The following is a 16,638-nucleotide window of genomic DNA, read 5'->3' on the forward strand; positions in this document are numbered from 1 at the left end:
AGGCTGGAATCCTGGACTGGGATTTTTCAGTGTAGGTATAAAAAAAAGCAGCTAAGGGAAGACATGATAGAAGTTCATAAAATTATACATGTGGCGAAGAAAGCGGACAGAGGAAGTTTTTCCTATGCCCCCATAATCTGAGAACTTGGGAGCACCCAATGAAATTGTTGGGAAATAGGTTCAGGACAGACAAAAGGAAATACTTCACTTAAAGTGAAGTATTCTGGGAAAAGAGGTGGTAGAACTCAGTGGGTTGCCCTAGGAGAAAATGGTCACATGGCGGGTGGCCCCGCCCCCTGATCTCCAGACAGAGGGGAGTTTAGATTGCACTCCACACCATGGCGCGGAGGGCAATCTAAACTCCCCTCTGTCTGGAGATCAGGGGGCGGAGCCACCTGCCATGTGACCATTTTCAAGAGGTTCTGGAACTCCGTTCCACCACGTTCCAGCTGAAAAAAAGCCCTGGCTACAAGCATAAGTAACTTTAAAAGGAGTTTAGACAGATCCATAGAGAAGAATCTCATCAAAGTCTTCTAGCCATAGTGACTGAAGGAAACCTCCATATCTAGAGGCAGCAAACCTCTGAATACCAGTGCTGGGATACAGTAGCAGGGGAGGGCATCAGCCTCTGTGCCCTGTTTGCCCTCTAGGGCAACTGGTTGGCCACCATGTGAAGCTGGATGCTGGACTAGATGATCTGATCCAGCAGGGTTTTGTTATGTCCTTATAATCATAGTACATGTTTATACGACAAATTTATATTTGTTCATTTTTATTTTATTTACTTATAATCCGCCTTTCTTACCCACACCAAAGGCAGATTACACGGTGCAGTTCTTCCATACAATTGACTGCTGAGGCATTCAACAACATGACAGGACATTGAAACTAAACATAAGAAATCTGACATGACAAAATAAATGACAGTAGAGGGGCCAAGGCCATGATGAGTTTTGTATGCCAATAGCCAAAACATTGAATCAAACCTGGTAACTATTGATGGGAAGCCAACGGAATGACTGCATAACAGGAGTAATATATGCCCGCTCTGCCTAGCTACTGATAATAATTGAGTTGTGGTGTTCTGCACCAACTGGAATCTCCAAATTGACTTTGGGGGGAGACCTATGTCGAGTGCATTACAGTAGTCAAGTTTCAATGTTACCATCCTGTGGATCCAAGCGGCCAGGACTGTGTCAAGGCAGGAAGCTATCTTTTGGGCTACACAGAGTTTGTGGAAGGCATTTTTTTCAACTGCATTAACTTGTTTATCAGCAGCAGCACCAATTTATACTATGTTAACTGGCATGGTTTCTCCTAATCAGATATCAAGACCCAATCATAGAACTATATTCCCCAGAGTTTTAGAGAAGAACAAGCCATTGTAGATATGCTGTCAGTGAGTGCTATCAGTCAAGCTGGGCAGAAATAATGTTTCTGAGGAATCATCATATATGGTCTCAAACAGATGGTGGAAAAGCCATCGTCCTTAACCTTAAATAGCACCTCTATGAAGGTCCAGCTGGGTTCCTCTACCTCTTCCTTAGAATTCAGGGGCGCCTAAAAGGTCATCAATAAACTATCCTTCTTTATGCTCTATGGACAAGCTCCAGATCAGAGAGATTAAGTTTATTCCATTTAGCTATGCCAACAATGGCTCGATATCAGTCTGCCTAGCCATACAAATGATAAGTTCTGATAAATGAACCTCCAGGTACAGAAGCAATATACCAAACGCTGAAATAAACGAAGCCTTGAACACATGAACCTGCTTTATATTAAGTTAGACCATCGGTCTCTCAAGGTCAGGATTGTCTACTCTGACTAGCAGCTGTTCTCCAGTGTCTCAAGTGGAACTCTTCTGCATCACCCCCTACTTAATACTTTTACCTGGAGTTGCTGAGGATTGAACCTGAGAACTTCTACGTGCCAAACAGGTGCTCTACCACTGAGCCACGTCCCCACCTCAACACAGCAGCTGCTTATACTGAGACCAATAATGACACTGTCAAGGTCATCATTGTCTACTTTAACTGGCAGCATCTTTCCATAGTCTCGGGAGGTCTTTCATACCACCTACTTACCTGAGCTGTCTAACTGGAAAAGGCTGGGGATTGATGCGGGGGCCTTCTGCGTGCACAGCAGATCCTCTACCACAAAGCCATGGTCCCTCTCCCAAAATATGGTCTAGTAAAGCTATCCTTATGGTTTTCACCGCTCTGCTTTTCCACATTTTGATTTTCTCTAAATGGCGTATTTCTGACCAAGCACATGTTTTTGAGCAGACTATGTAGTGTGGCATTTTGAACTGTAGAATCCTTCACGTTGTCAGGTGCTTCTGGTATGAGAAAAAACAGTGAATTTTTTTTTTTTGATCAGAAAACACGGTTGCCTCCTTACTGGTCCCTTTTTCCATTGATTGTATATTTCCTTGGCTCCTGGTTCTGTCTCCCTATGTTGTATCCTTCAACAAGGCTCCATGTTCTAGATTGCACAAGAGTGGACTTGTCTCTCACATGTACATGTATTTTGTTGGTTTTATTATGCTGTGCTAGATTACTTGTCGGGAGTTTGTCTGAACTGTAATACTGCTCGATGTCCCTGTTGCCTCTGCTTGCACGTGCTGGGACCATCTTCATGTTGTTTATGGAGTTCATGCATTTCTTAAGACTCTTCCAGTTGATGTTTTTAATGAGATAAATTGTTACTCTGTTATCTCTGCTAAGGCAGCATGTTTCTCTCAGGGAAATTGCGTTTTGCCAGCACACCAAAAAGGAAAGTATTTGGTCAGAAGGAAAAAGTAACTCTAGTTCCTTCTCACAGCTAGCACACATACTGCAAGTTGTGCAAAAGGCCCAGGCATCTATTGGCTAGTACCCGTGCATCGCCATCAATTTAGGACTTATTTTTAAGTACTGAATGCTTCCTTGCTTTAATGGACACTTGGAAAAGCTCACTATGCCTTAAAAGGAAAAGCAGGACTGAGAGACCCCAGGAAACCAAATCCTGCATTTTTACGAATCCGTTTACATAATTTTTCCTATTTACTTTTTTTAGTTGTATTATTTGCAAGCTGAGTCCTTTCCAGCAAACCAGTTCATACCTGCCCCCCCTTTAAAAAAAAGCATCACCCTCAACTCCTCCAGTCTATTTACATGGGGTCAGGCTATAATTCCACTGATGTTGATTCTGAGCTAGCATTTCTATAGCACCAAGCACAAAATGTGTTATTTTCCCCTGCCATCGAGAAAGGCCCTTAATGATGCATGGTTTGCTGCTCCCCCCACGGATTGTATTCTGTGTTGCATTGATTTGCAGTTCTTAGGCTTCATGTATTGATTTTTTTTTGCTCCTTCCCCATAGAGCATGTCTTGATATATTTCCATGTATTTCCTGGAGTCTCAGCAACCACATTTCCTCTACAGGGCCCAGCAATGAATGCTTGATCTTGCAGGGCATTGTTTCATGCTTTCCCCTTGTACAAATGAATTTTCATAGGCTATTGCACGAACTGATATATGCTATGAGAATGATGGATGTGTTTCTCTGGGGTGCAATGAGTGACACATTTCTATGGATTGAAGCAATTTCACATCAGGTTGCACGAATTGGTGCATTTCTCAGCAGCACGTGGTTTGGTGTGCCCCCCCCCCCTTTTCAGGTTCCCTTGAGGTGCATTTATTGCTCCTTCCCCTGAGTAAAACCGACTGCTGCATCTTCTTGAAGCGTGTAGCCTGAAACATTTCTTTCTGTCACACGGACTGGTGCATTTCCCCCCAGATTGTTTCGCTCCCCTATAGCCCACGGACTGATATTTTCTGCGAGCTACAAGGAATGTGCATCTGGGGTGCAGGGTGGGGGAAAGGAGGCCACACGGAGATGTGGCTTGTATTCCTGGTGCCTTTCCCCTGGGTTGCTGCATTTTCTCAGGTGTCGGTGCATTTCCAGGTGGCACATGCATATCAATCCTCCCCCCAATCTGAGCTGCATGAATCAGTGCATTTCTACCCTTGCACGCATTTGCTGCATTTTCCCCTCCAGTGGTGCAGTGTGTCTCATCCTTCTTCTCCGGACTGTTGCGTGCCCTCAGATTATAACACAGATTTAGACGTTTCCCTAGATCGTTGCATTGATTTCATGCATTTTTGTTACTCCCCTGACTGCCTCCCACCCCCCCCCTCCTTTTACCTGCGATGCATCTGATTTTTCTTCTCTTCCTCTTCCTCCCCCCTCCTTTTTCCTAAAGAACCACCGGATGACATCATCCTAAAACCCAGCCACGCCCTCCGGCTTCCCCAATTGGTTTATCCGGCTCCCTCCGCCCCTCAGCCGGCCTCTCCATTGGTTGTGCCTCTTTGCCACTCGGAGCCCGGCTTCCCCCTCCCTTCCCCATGCATGGGCGGTTCCTCATGGGCTGCCCCGGCCCGCGCCGCGCGCTCGTTGGGTCTGCTGCTTGTCAGTCAAGGATCTCTTAAAGGGGCAGGCGCGCCCAGGTTTGCGCCGAGAGGTGGGGCGGGCTCTTCTTTCCTTTTCACACTCTGGAGCTGCCTGGGCGGGCTGGAGGGGGGGCTCCAGGCGGTGGCCGACCGGCCGGCCGGGAGGGAGGGATGCCGGGGCTGGGGAGTGGGATCCCCTCGTGGGACTGGCTCCGTCCCTGAAGGCCGGCAAGCTCCGGGTAGCATCAGCATCCAGGGTCCCTCCTGCATCCCTCCTGCATCCGCATCGCCAGCAGCGGCAGGAGCAGCAGAGCCGCCTCCCCCGCCTGCTGCAAAGGAAGGTAAGGGTCGGGAGCCCCAGACCCGGGAGCCGCGCGCCGCAACCCGTGGCAGCCTCACGCCCGGTTCCCCGTTGCTGCCTCCGTCTCCCTTCCGGTCGCTGTCCAACGTCGCCCAGCCCGTTTCCCCCTCTCTCTGTTCTGCCTCCCTCCCTCTCCTTCTACCGGCTTTTTCCTTCCACCGGCCTTTCTCCAGCGCAGCCCCTCTGGCTCCCGCATCCCCAGGGCGGCCGCTCCCCAAGGCGCCCACCTCCTCTCCACCCTCGTCCCCGTTGTGCCCTGCCCGGTTCTCCCCGCCGTCGCCACCGCACGCGCCCCGCGTCTCAACTCCTCCGCCGGATTCAGCCCCCGGAGCTCCCTCGCGCCTTTCCCGCACCCTTCGCAGAGCCCTCGCCCTGGATCGCTTCGGCTCCCTTCAGCCTCGACCGCCTCTCCGAAAAACCTGCTCCGGCTTCTCTCCTCCTGGAAGCTTCCAAACCTCCACCCAAGCCTGACCCCCTTTCGGGCTCTCTTGCTTCAAGAGGGGGCGGCCCTGCCTTGCCTCGGAGGGCCAGATGCCCGCCGCTGACCGCCCCCGTGCTACCCCCTACTCTCCTAAGCAGCTCCCCCTCGCCGGGCAGGATCTTTGCGCCCCACATGAGCTCTGCCGCTGCCTGACCCCCTCGGCGAGGGCCCCCCTCTTTCTCCCTGGGCCTGCCTCCTTCCCGGCATGCAAACCTGCCCCTCTTTTAGAGCCCCGTATCCCAGGGCCCCCCCTTCCCCCTGGCCCCCGCCAAGGTTCCCACTCCCCTTCCTCCCTCCCGCCCGTTTTGTGCTCTGCTCGGCTGTCCCCAGTTCCCCTTTGAGCGGCCCTGTGCCCCCACTTGCTGCAAACGCCATGACAACCTGTCCCCATCCCTTCCTGTCTGCCTCCTGTACCGCATGCATCCCCATTTAGAACTTACAACTCGTCCCCCCCCTTCGCCCTCCAAAACCACCAGTCCAGTTTTCTTCCCATTTGTGACCAAGGTCTCCTCCCAAAGCACCTGCCCACCACAAGCTCTGCTGTATTTTCACATACCGCCCCTATCCAGCAACCCGTTTCATCTCTAGGCAACTCCCCCCTCCTTTGCTTCAGGTTCTGCCCCCATTCTGCTTCATACTCACTAGGAACCGCAGCTCATCCGACCTGATTCTACCCCGCCTGTTTTCTCCAGCCACAATTCATGCTCCTTCTTTGGCCTAAAGGTACAGTCCCATCCCTTCTTGTTCTTTACCGCTACCCCTGTATCTTTTGCCTTTACTATTTCTATGCCCCCCCATATCCAAGACCAGTGGATCCCAACCTTGACTGCTAACCTTTTGGTTTCTGCCTCCAGCTCAGCAGACCCCTCATCCTCTCTGGAGATCTTTGTACCCTCTGATTCCAGTATCCTCCACCTCTTCCCTGTCTGCATCTCCATTTTTATTGAACCAACATTTTGACTTATTTTCGTAGTCTGCACGCAGTGCCTTCTCATGATCACCTGCACTGGATTCTTTTTAGCTTGCTTTTCCTGGCAAATGTCTGCCTCCCAGGCTCTTCCCTGTACCTCCAAACCTGTATCTGCCCTCCCAAATCATTCTGTCCCTTAGGTCATCTGCACCATGCAAGACACCCTTGGTAAAATATATTTGTCCACCATTTCCTTGGATTATGGCTTGCAGAGACATAGCACATACTGTGCTCGATAGCACAAGTTATAACTATTGGTTTGGGGCATTGAGTGTCTAAGCCCCAAGCCATGGGTGGGATCCAACCAGCTTTTCTTTTAGAGAAAAAGGGAGGAGGGGATCCCATTGATCACCCCTAAAGGCCATATTGGAGATTGTGGAAATTCCATGGCAAAAGCCATGTGGGGTGGGGGCTGTAGGAAGATTGGGAGAGACTGAGTGAAAAAGCTGATGGGATCCACCTCTATATAATCAGTGGGCTTTAAAGCCCTGAGTGTCAAGGATGGAGATTTCTTTATGCACAAATTTAAAATTGAGGGGTCCCCTGTTGTGGATTACCAGAGGAAACATCCCATTCATATGGCTGTTGTTTTGTATCTAAAGCGAGGGTGGCTATTGAAGGACTTCTTATTGCCTCTGTGTTTTTTACCTCCATATTTTTAAGCTTGTTGATTCTCCATTGCTATCTTGGACACATCTGTACTTATAGCCCAGATGTAGGCGGGTATAACAAGATGAAAAACACATCACTTCTTGCATATGTGGGTAGTGTTCTGGTTGGACACCATTTGGGCGTCTCACAAGCATTCTACATGCACCATCATGTGGACTGTTAGGAGCTGTTGACACGGGACACGTTTGTGCAAGTAGTTTGAAAGTGGCGCTCTTTTAAATGGATGTAGGATGATGCATTTTCATTGATGTGCATTTGTACTTTGGCGATCGCTTGTACACAGTGATATGAAGGCATAGTTGCATTAAGCAGGAATGCATGTGTGAACATGTGTAAGGCTTTCATTCATGTTCAAGTAAAAAGATGTGTTATCTCAGTTGTATCAAAGTGATAGCTGGATGTTCAGAAATTTTAGAAGGTACCAATATGTGGTTCATAGTGTCAATGCGTGTATTATACTAGTGTGTGCAAGCCTGTGTGTTACAAGTGTGTGTTGAGGAGAATAAAGTAGCACTTTCAGGTGTGAAGTGCATGTAGACATGATGCCAAGATGAATGTGGTTGAATGCTATGTGATTCCAAACAGACTGGCAAAGTATAAAGCCAGCTTCTTTTCTAACTCCTTAATGCACTTAAGCTACCTGTAAGTTGCATTGCATGGGTTTGTACAGATGTGGTTCCATTTGTATCAACAAGTATGTCTATATGCACACTGTTGTAGTGTGACAGCAGGATCTGAGTCCAATAGCACTTTAAAGACCAATAAGATTTTCAGGATGTAAGCTTTCAAGAGTCAAAGCTCCCTTCTTCAGATACCAGATAGTGTGGAATCTCATGTGTTTGCAAATATGAGCACCAGCAATGATGTTGGATCCAGATGATATTTTCCACTGGCAGAATGAAACTTTCCTGCCTCCTTCCTACTGCAGCCCACTGGTGTCTACAAAATTCCACTCTTGGGGGATAGGAGACTCTGAGGAATGTCATGAGAGGCGATCAGCAGAGAAAAGAGGTAATCTCTGGAAATTGCTGATTTAGTCTGTTGTCAACTCATGGTGCTGCTGACTTTTGCTTGCATAACATGGACACCTTTGCTAGTTGTAAGCCACATTGCCCATGAGTTTGGCAAAGTCTTGCACTTTCAGCTTTAATTCTGGGGAGTGAAGCTGACCATGTAAACAGCACCATTGCACCTATGAAGCTCTTGTATACCAAGTCAAACCCGTTGTTCCATGTAGCTCAGATCTGTCTACTCTTGAATGGCAGCAGCTCTCCAGGGTCTCTGGCAGGTATTTTCCAGCATGAGCTTCCTGAGATGCTTTAATGGAGACTGGGGTCTGACCGTGGAACCTTGTGCATGCAAAGTAGATGCTCTGTTACTGAGCCACAGCCCTTCCACATTCCAATCCCAGGAGTGTGCAAGAACATTTGTGGGTCTAAGAACATACACCTAAATGTATGCAGTGTTGCTGAAATTCCATGTACTTTCCCAAAAACATGCAATTTTTTTTACCAAAGATAAACTAAGGGGAGAATTACATGTTATGCATGGTTCCGTAATTATTTCCCCCCTGATTTCTTTTGGCAAAATGCAGCTGCAGGGACTGCTATTTAAAGAGGAAGGTGTGGACGGGTGGGGGGAATGCTATTAAACTCTTTCTCCTTGGTATCTGATGAAGTGAGCTTTGACTTACGAAAGCTTATATCTTGGAATCTTTTGCTGGATTTTACGGTGCTACTGGGTTCAAATTTTGTTCTACTACGACAGACTAACATAGCCCTCCACCTGAACTCCTTTTGTGGTTTTCCTACCAAAACCTGTCATTCACAAGCTGCTTTTATACATGCTAGCTCCCCTTATATTGGTCTCTTCTTTTAAACTGTTGCATTTTGTCAAAATATAAGCTGGGGGAGGGGGTTCAAATCACAGAGCTGTTCATAATGTTCAGTTTTACTCTAATGCTCATTTAGTCCCCCCCCCATAATTATATTTGGAGATGAGGAATCTCTTCAGATAACTTGGAAGGAATGACAGCAAAGGCTGGGTTGACAAGCAGAAAGGGAAGTACCACATGTATATGTTCGGAGCAAGGGCACAAGTAAGATACCCCTTTCTTGTCCTGCCCTGGTTTCTGAATCTCCACTAAATTGTAACCATGAGTACTAGAAACTTGCTTTAAAAAAAATGAGTACTCTTTGCTTGGAGTTGGATAAGCGTATTTGGTGTTATCAGCACAGGATTCATATTTATAAAATGTAAGTGTATAATTATGGTTCTGGGGTATTTTGTATTTTTTGTATTCATTTGTATTCAGCTGTATTGCTTTGTATGTGTGACAGAGAGAGAGAGGGGGGGGGCATGTTTATATGTATACTTTGATCTTGGTGCATCTTTCAGCCTTCATATCCATAGCTCTGTGTATGAAAATCTCAGGAGCTTGCTACTTTTCGTCTGCAAATATGTGGAAATCATGCATTGGTTTTAGTTTCTCCTGGTCTGTGGTATACATACACAGGAGACAGATGTAGTGTCTGGGGTCTATGATCTACAAAGTCTGATGGTTTCATGTATATTTCTATCAGCACAGATAGTCAGCACAGTGCTGAATTAGTCAGCACAGTGTCTATTTCCGAGTTACGGGGTGGATCAAACAAGCTTTTTGTTTGGTACAGAATGGAGAAGGATCCCCTTTGATAACCAAAAAACTATACTGGAGGGATCATGGGACCCATGTGAACAAACCCATGTGGGGCAGGGGCTGTAGTAAGGAAGGGACTGGGTGAAATTGAGCAAAAAAGCTGGCTGGGTCCAACCTACGTCTGGACCGGCTGCTATATTGCCACATGTGGGTCTCAATGTCTTTTGAAGATGCAGGAGTGACTATGGGCCTGTGTAGGCCTTGGAACTGTATCTTTCAGTGTTCAAAAATTTGAGGGTCCCCAAAGTTACCTCCTGCAATTTATAAGGCTTGGAAGAGGCCAGCACAATGCACCGAGAGACACCGAGTATAAATCCTTTGACTTTCAAGGATTTATACTTGCATATATGGAGAGTTTAATTTCAGCCAGGACTTGTTAAAGTTTCAGCCCTAGTGCTTATTATCAATTTAGGACCAAGTCCTGTAATAGACAAGAGTCCTTTTATTCATTCCGAAGCATCACTCTGAGTATAAGCTCGGCTGTCTTCTTTTCCAGGCTCTGGAATTCATTTTCCTTGTGATTTCAGAGTATTGTTTGAAAGTTCCTTGCAGGGATGGAGTAGGCTTGGGTGCATTACTGTCTGGATGGGGGAGACCTTTTATGACCCTATGAATCCCTCCTTCAGCTCCATGTTGGAAGAAAGATGGAATATAAATGAAATATGAATAATTCCATTGGAATAATCTGTGCCTTGAAATTCTGGAGGAAATGAGCATCTCTGGCTTCATTTGATGTATGTGACCATTTGTAGCAAGATTTAAAGAGCAAGATTACAGGCACTGGATTTTAGCAGGATTGGATCTTGAAGCCCAAATCTCATCCTGTTTTCTCAGGTTGGCTGGAGGAGAGATTTACAGGAAGGGCCTTTGGGTCTAGGGGTGTGGTTTCCAGTGGGCATGATTTTACCCAGCGACACTCTTCTTTAAATAATCAGCTGTGTCTCTGTACTTCTGTTCCCAAAGCAATCAGCATGCAGTAACTTACCTACCACTGTAGGGATGTAATTTTTAGCTTACCTGTGAAGTTGCCATATATCATCTAGCTCAGCATTGTTGTCTTTGACTGACAGCACCTCCCCAAGATCTCAGAGAGACTTTCCCCAGCTTTGGAAATGCCAGGGATCAAACCTGGGACCTTCTGTATTGCTGACTTATGGCCTTCCTCAAGTATGTTTGTTTAAATTGGGTTACTGTGTGTAGAAGGAGACTGGGTTGGAAACTATGGGTGCTATTCGTAGTTTCAAAATCCTGGGAAGTAGATTTGAATTGAATATTAAGAAGAACTCTCATTTCACTTAATGGAGTTTAACAATGGAGGAAGGTGTTTATGGAGTTCCCTTTTCTAGAAGTGGAATAATTTAGGTGTAGGATAGCCTGTCACGGAACAAATGAGATGCTCAAGAGTGTGCGTGTGTGAGGATTTGTGTGAATCTTGATGCCTATGGATCGGGGCACACGTGGACAAACTAGTGCCTTTCTTGGACAAAAGTTTGTGGAAGGTGACTGGAGGAAGACTTATGTCTACCAAATGGGGGGTCTGCATGGCTGTGAGAATGAGGGAGTGAAGAGACCATGCAAATTTTTGCTCAGCAGTTAGTTTTCCTGGAAAGCAATCTGAAGAAGAAAGTGATGGAAGTGGGTCATAATGTATATTACAGGTTAGCAATTAGAGGCCCTGGAGTCAAATCAGGCTCAATGAGAAGAGCCTTCTGGCTCCCGCCATTGCCATCCTAGAGTGGAGAAGGAGAAATTGGTAAGGTCAGAATTTGACATTACTCCCCCACCCTTTCCCCCCCTCCCCTAGGTTGGCAACTTAGGGATCAGCTACATGTGGTGACAAGAGCTCCATGAACAGAGCTTTCAGCTATATTTTGTCTCCAAAAAACAAGGCATACAGGTGTGTGATGGAGTAAACCATGTGGAGGTTAAAGAGTTTCCTTCACAGTTTTCCTAACCTGAAACAGCAAATAGCAGTTCTCCAGGGTCTTAAAGTCCTCTTTCCTCAGGTCTTTGGCCAAGTTGCCTGATTTTTCGAGAAAAAATGTTGGAAATTCTGTTCCCTGAAATTCCAGCACCTTGTATTGCTGAGCTCTGAGGGGGCCAGAAGGCACTTTTTTGTGGGCCTGATTAGGACCAAAGGTTTCCAGTTGCTGACTCCTTGTATACGTTATGAAGCACACTTTAAACTGAAAGCCAGTAGATTGAAGCTTGAAGAAAGCTAGAACTTGGCCTGAGCTTTGGTAACACAGCAGTGCAGGAGCAATCCTTATAGCCCCTGTTTAATTCTTTTTGTCTCTTTCACACTTGCAAAGGGTAGAAAACGGCCAAGGGTTAAATGTTGGGTCAGCATCTGTGTGTGTATGCAGAAGAGATGTATATAACCCTACCCATTATATAGGGGTGTGTTTGTCAAATTGATGCCCTAACTGTCTTTAAACAAACGTGGGGGCCACCCAGTGAGTGTTGTTGTTAGAATTAGGATCGGGGAAACCAGTCCTGCTCAGCCATGAAGCTCACTGGTGACCTTGGGCCAATTCCTCTCTCTCAGCCTAGCCCACCTCAGGGGGTTGCTGTGAGGGTAAAACAGAGGAGTGGAGACTGACGTATGTCCCCCTAGCTCCCTGGAGTAAAGGCAAGATAAAATGTATATTTATTTAGATAATTATACCATGTTCTTCTCCCTAATGGCTTACATTGTCCTCCCCCTTTCCATTTAATTCTCACAACCCTGTGAGGTCAGTTAGTTTGAGAGAGAGTAAACTGACTCAAGATCACCCAACAAGCTTCCCTGGCAGAGTGGGGATTTGAACCTGGGTCTCCCAGAACCTACTTTGGCCATTACACCATGGTGGCAATAGATAAATTGCTGCACTGAGACTTGAACCAGGGACTTTGCTGTGGGTTGAGGGAGAAGATAGCTTAGAAAGTGCGAGTCGGGCCCTGCAGTTGTGAGGAAGCAAGTCGTGAGGAAGGCCTTGAGTGGTTGGGCAGAGAAGAGAGGCTGTTCCAGGCATGAGGGAGCAGTCTGGCAGAAGGGACAATGAGCCAGGAATGGCAAGGCCATAGAAAGCAGTGGAGGCAGGAGAGGAGATGTGCAAATTGGTTACCTAGATAGCATTTTAGAGCATAAACCCTGTTCAGCATGAGCAGGGATGGCAAGAATTCATTCAAATTACTGCCAACCATCCTGAGTTAGGAGACCTGTTCACATTTTACAGTTTATGCACATACAACTAGCATGAACATGTGTACATCTGTAAGGAACAGCCGATGCACATTTGCTTGACGAATGAAACCAGGGACCAGTACCTGGGTAAATGTGTGCTTCAGCTGTGTATGCGTTCAGTGTGATGTGAGAATTACTCAATGCACATATAAAGAAAAATCAAATGTGACTTCACTGAATGTGGATTATTCACTGTAACTTGTGAACAGGGCTACTGGGAGAGGGGGTTGACCTTTTCAGACAGGGCGTGCTTGTTTGGGGGAGAGGCAATCAGGAGGAAGATGCCACTGTCCCTAAGAATTGCCCCACAGGCACCTGGTTAGCCTCCCCAGGAGAACCATGCACAATGAGCCTTTCTGTCACGTTCAGCTCCCTCTTGGAGACCTGTAGGGCCTACAGTGATGCCTTTCCCTTGTCTGCTTGCTCCTGTTTCTCCTCTCTGCACAACTTGTCAGTTCTCGGTCTTGCCTCCTCCTGCGTCGCTCCTGGTTCTTCTCACTGTACAACTTGTCAATCCTCGGTTTTGCCTCCTGTGATTGAGGAGATGAAGAACGTGAGCCTCCTGGGCAGAGACTGAGTTGCTTTGTTCTGTGCAGCGCCTGGCATGATGTTGAACAGGAAGAAATGATGAGTCCCAGCAGAGCTGGCAAACAGACCTGGCTTGAAGCAAAGCCAACCCCTGAACCTGCCCAAGGGGTTGGTAGTACCCTTTAAAAATCTTGCTTGCCCTTTGAAACTGTGAGGAAGGTCACAAATAGCTATTTTTTTCCTGCCATGATGGGTGTGAAGTGCTTTGAACCCTCCAGAAGTGCTATACAAATGTAAAATATGACACCCGGTTTACAGAGTGACAAACTAAAGCCACCCAGCCAATGTTCCAGCTGAGCTGGTGTTTGAATCCCGATTTCGCAGGTTCACATCTGCTAGGCCATAATGAGAGAGGGTGGGATGGGCAGGGGGGACAGCCCACAGTATGAACTGTGCTTATGTCTTCCTCAGCTATGTTTCTGGGGAAGATTAGGGACAGGAGGTGTTGTGACACAAGGAAGAGCCACGCTGGCAACAGAAGCTAGGCTGAATTGACCCTCCATGAGGAAGTAGGGAAGGTGTTGCTCGAGGAAGCCAGTTGCCCCAAAGAAGGGAAAGGGAAGTACGAGGGAGGGTGGAGCTGGGCTGGCTTCTGGCAGCTTCAGTTTCCTAACCGGTTGAACCTCATGCCTCCTCCATGACGGTGCTTGCTCTCCCCATCCACCCACAAACTTAATTTCAGGCTCTGGCTTCCTCTGACTCTTCTTCCTCTGGAACACCCCAGTGCTGTTCCAGAGCCAATGTTTTTGCTTGGAGGGGTGGCAGGAAGAATTTAATATTTACTATCGTTATCATCTCTGATTACATTATCTACATCTGTAGTAAGTTAGCAGGAAGTGTCTGTGGGTGTCCTCAAGTCACCTGATCCCATGAGTCCTTGCTCTGAGCTTCTCTTCCCTGCCACCGTTCCTCTCCCTCCAAGGCAGCGCTTCTGTGCTGTAGAACCCAGGAGTTCCAGTTCACTGTGTCTCTTGCCAGCTTGGAACTCTGGTGGGTCAAGAGTCGGTCTCTGCCCGTAGACTATCATCTTCTTCCAAAACACCTCAGGGATTTCACTTGCCACAAAGACCCCTATGCCTTTCCATTTTTGGCCATGTTCTTGGAACCATGAGTTCCAGTTGCCACCAACCTGCATCCCATTACTGTTCCTTTCCCCATGTATCACTATCATTTCTGGACTCTCCTCCCAGAGGACTCTTGAGGTTCCAATTCTGTGTGATGTTTGATGGACATTTCTTCTTTCTCTGCAGAACCAGGGGTTAAACTCCCCTCACCGCTACCTGTTCCTTCCTGAGGAGTCCCTGGGGGCCCCTCCCCACCCAACTTGGCATGATGATGTGCGAAGTGATGCCGACCATCAATGAGGACAACCGCCGCGGCTCAGCCTACGGAGCCGACGATGCCAACTTTGAGCAGCTCATGGTTAACATGCTGAATGAGCGTGAGAGGTTGCTGGAGACACTGCGTGACACACAGGAAAGCCTGGCCACCTCACAGCTCCGCCTACGTGAACTGGGCCATGAGAAGGAGTCTCTCCAGCGTCAGCTCAACATTGCCCTCCCTCAGGTCAGGACTGGGGCAGTGGGGAGGAGCTAGCTGGTGGCAGGGGTGCCAGTTTGAACTTGGTAGTTTGAGGGTTCTGGGATGCATTTTGTGTTGTGCAGAGGGCTTCTCTTCCAGAGGAGATGGCTGTTTCTCTGGCACAGCATCAGAGAAACCCATGCTTGCATTGCCCCGTGAGAGATATGAATTGCTCTGTCCACAGTTGACACGTGTGAGAAGCAATGAAAAAGGGGGATTTCTGGACTGTGGGGAAGTAATGGCAATTGCTTTGTCATGCTGCACTGTTGCACATGCACGGTGGAGGAAAGCAGAAGGAGCAGTAGCAACAGTGGACAGAGCAAGAATAGGTGTGTGTGACTCCATTCTTGGCTGTTCCTACCCTGGTATTGCTATAGCCAGGCTATGTTTTCAAGCCCCTGTGTAGTTGTGACCCTGGGCTTCTGGTTGATATGTGTGTGTCTTAGGAGTGGGTTTTCCCCCCCCTCTGTGCTGGAGCAAATGAGTAATTGGTGGGGTTATTTTTATACTGTGGGGGAAGGGTTAATCTTCCTCATTGCCCCAGCAACACAGCCACAATCAACCCCCTTCCCTGGCAGTTCTTAAAAATTATTAAAGATGTCAGGAGACCTGATCATGAGTCTCCTGCATCTCTTCTAGTTGCACCTTTAGTCCAGCGTTTAAGGGAGAACTTTGCTGTCGTAGCTGTCATGCAGAACGAATGGGACTAATGCCGTCTCCTTCACTTTGCATGGTAATTTTTGACACCAAAGCATAGATGGGACTGGAACAAACCAGGTCACCTGAGTGATACCTTGTCTGCAGTTTTTGTCAAATCCCCCTTCCGCCAGTCCACCCGCCCCTGATTTCATGCTCATCAATGTGAGAAGAAACCTTATTACTCACAAATCACAAGTTATTTTTAATATCCTTTGGACACTGGCAACTTGTACATTGAGATATATGCTATAGACATAGGAGGGAGAATTGCATGGAATCTTGTATGGCCCTGAAATACTGGCATGTCGTCTTGAGGGTAGGTGGTCCCTCACCTTTTCACAGCATTGGGGGTGGGTGGGAGAACTAAGCGTGGCCAATGGTGTTTTTCCCAGTTAGCAAACAAAGTTGGACAGGGAGGAAATCACTGTGGCTGACTTGCAGCAAAGCTCGTCTCTTGCACAGATGCAAGATTTTCCCCCCCTTTGCCTGTGTAATTGTGGAATCATTTTAAAGGTGTTTCTTTAAGGTTGCCAGCTTCAGTCAGAAAAAGTGGGTTAATCTGAGTGGACAAATCTGAATTGTGGGAATGTGGCTAAGGGTTGAAGGCAGGCTTCTTGAGGCTGTTTTGCTCCTGGCATTTTACTGTAATAAGGAATGTAAATGAAAATATCAAAGATGGGCTTTCCATCGAACAAGTAGCAGTAGCTTTAGGGCCAAACTATACATGGAGAATTTCTGAGCAGTTCTGCCAACGTTTTCTTCCAAGTTAAAAAGTAGTGATGATGGGTCCTTCCCATTTCTGTTGGAGAATTAAGGGGAAAGATTCAAAAAGCATCCCACCACCACCACCAGGTTAACATCCTGGATCCAAATCCTCGCCTGGACTGCTTTCTTTTAATGTAAAAGAAAACATTGAGTGATTCAGT

General features: G+C 47.2%; 1 protein-coding gene across 5 annotated transcripts in view; it reads left to right on the plus strand.

Annotated features, from left to right (window-relative positions):
• Positions 1 to 4,563: 4,563 nt before the first annotated feature.
• The window catches only part of PPFIA3 (PTPRF interacting protein alpha 3), a 69,459-nt gene continuing 57,384 nt past the window's right edge, over positions 4,564 to 16,638 (plus strand). For all 5 annotated transcript variants that reach the window (XM_054993158.1, XM_054993161.1, XM_054993160.1 and 2 more), the window contains exons 1-2: positions 4,564 to 4,777; positions 14,683 to 14,998. In XM_054993158.1, coding sequence (XP_054849133.1) covers positions 14,762 to 14,998 — 237 coding nt within the window. In that variant the 5' untranslated portion in view covers positions 4,564 to 4,777; positions 14,683 to 14,761. The remainder of the gene's footprint in view (positions 4,778 to 14,682; positions 14,999 to 16,638) is intronic.

This window comes from Eublepharis macularius, chromosome 12, assembly GCF_028583425.1.
Source record: "Eublepharis macularius isolate TG4126 chromosome 12, MPM_Emac_v1.0, whole genome shotgun sequence".
NCBI classification, from domain to species: domain Eukaryota; kingdom Metazoa; phylum Chordata; class Lepidosauria; order Squamata; family Eublepharidae; genus Eublepharis; species Eublepharis macularius.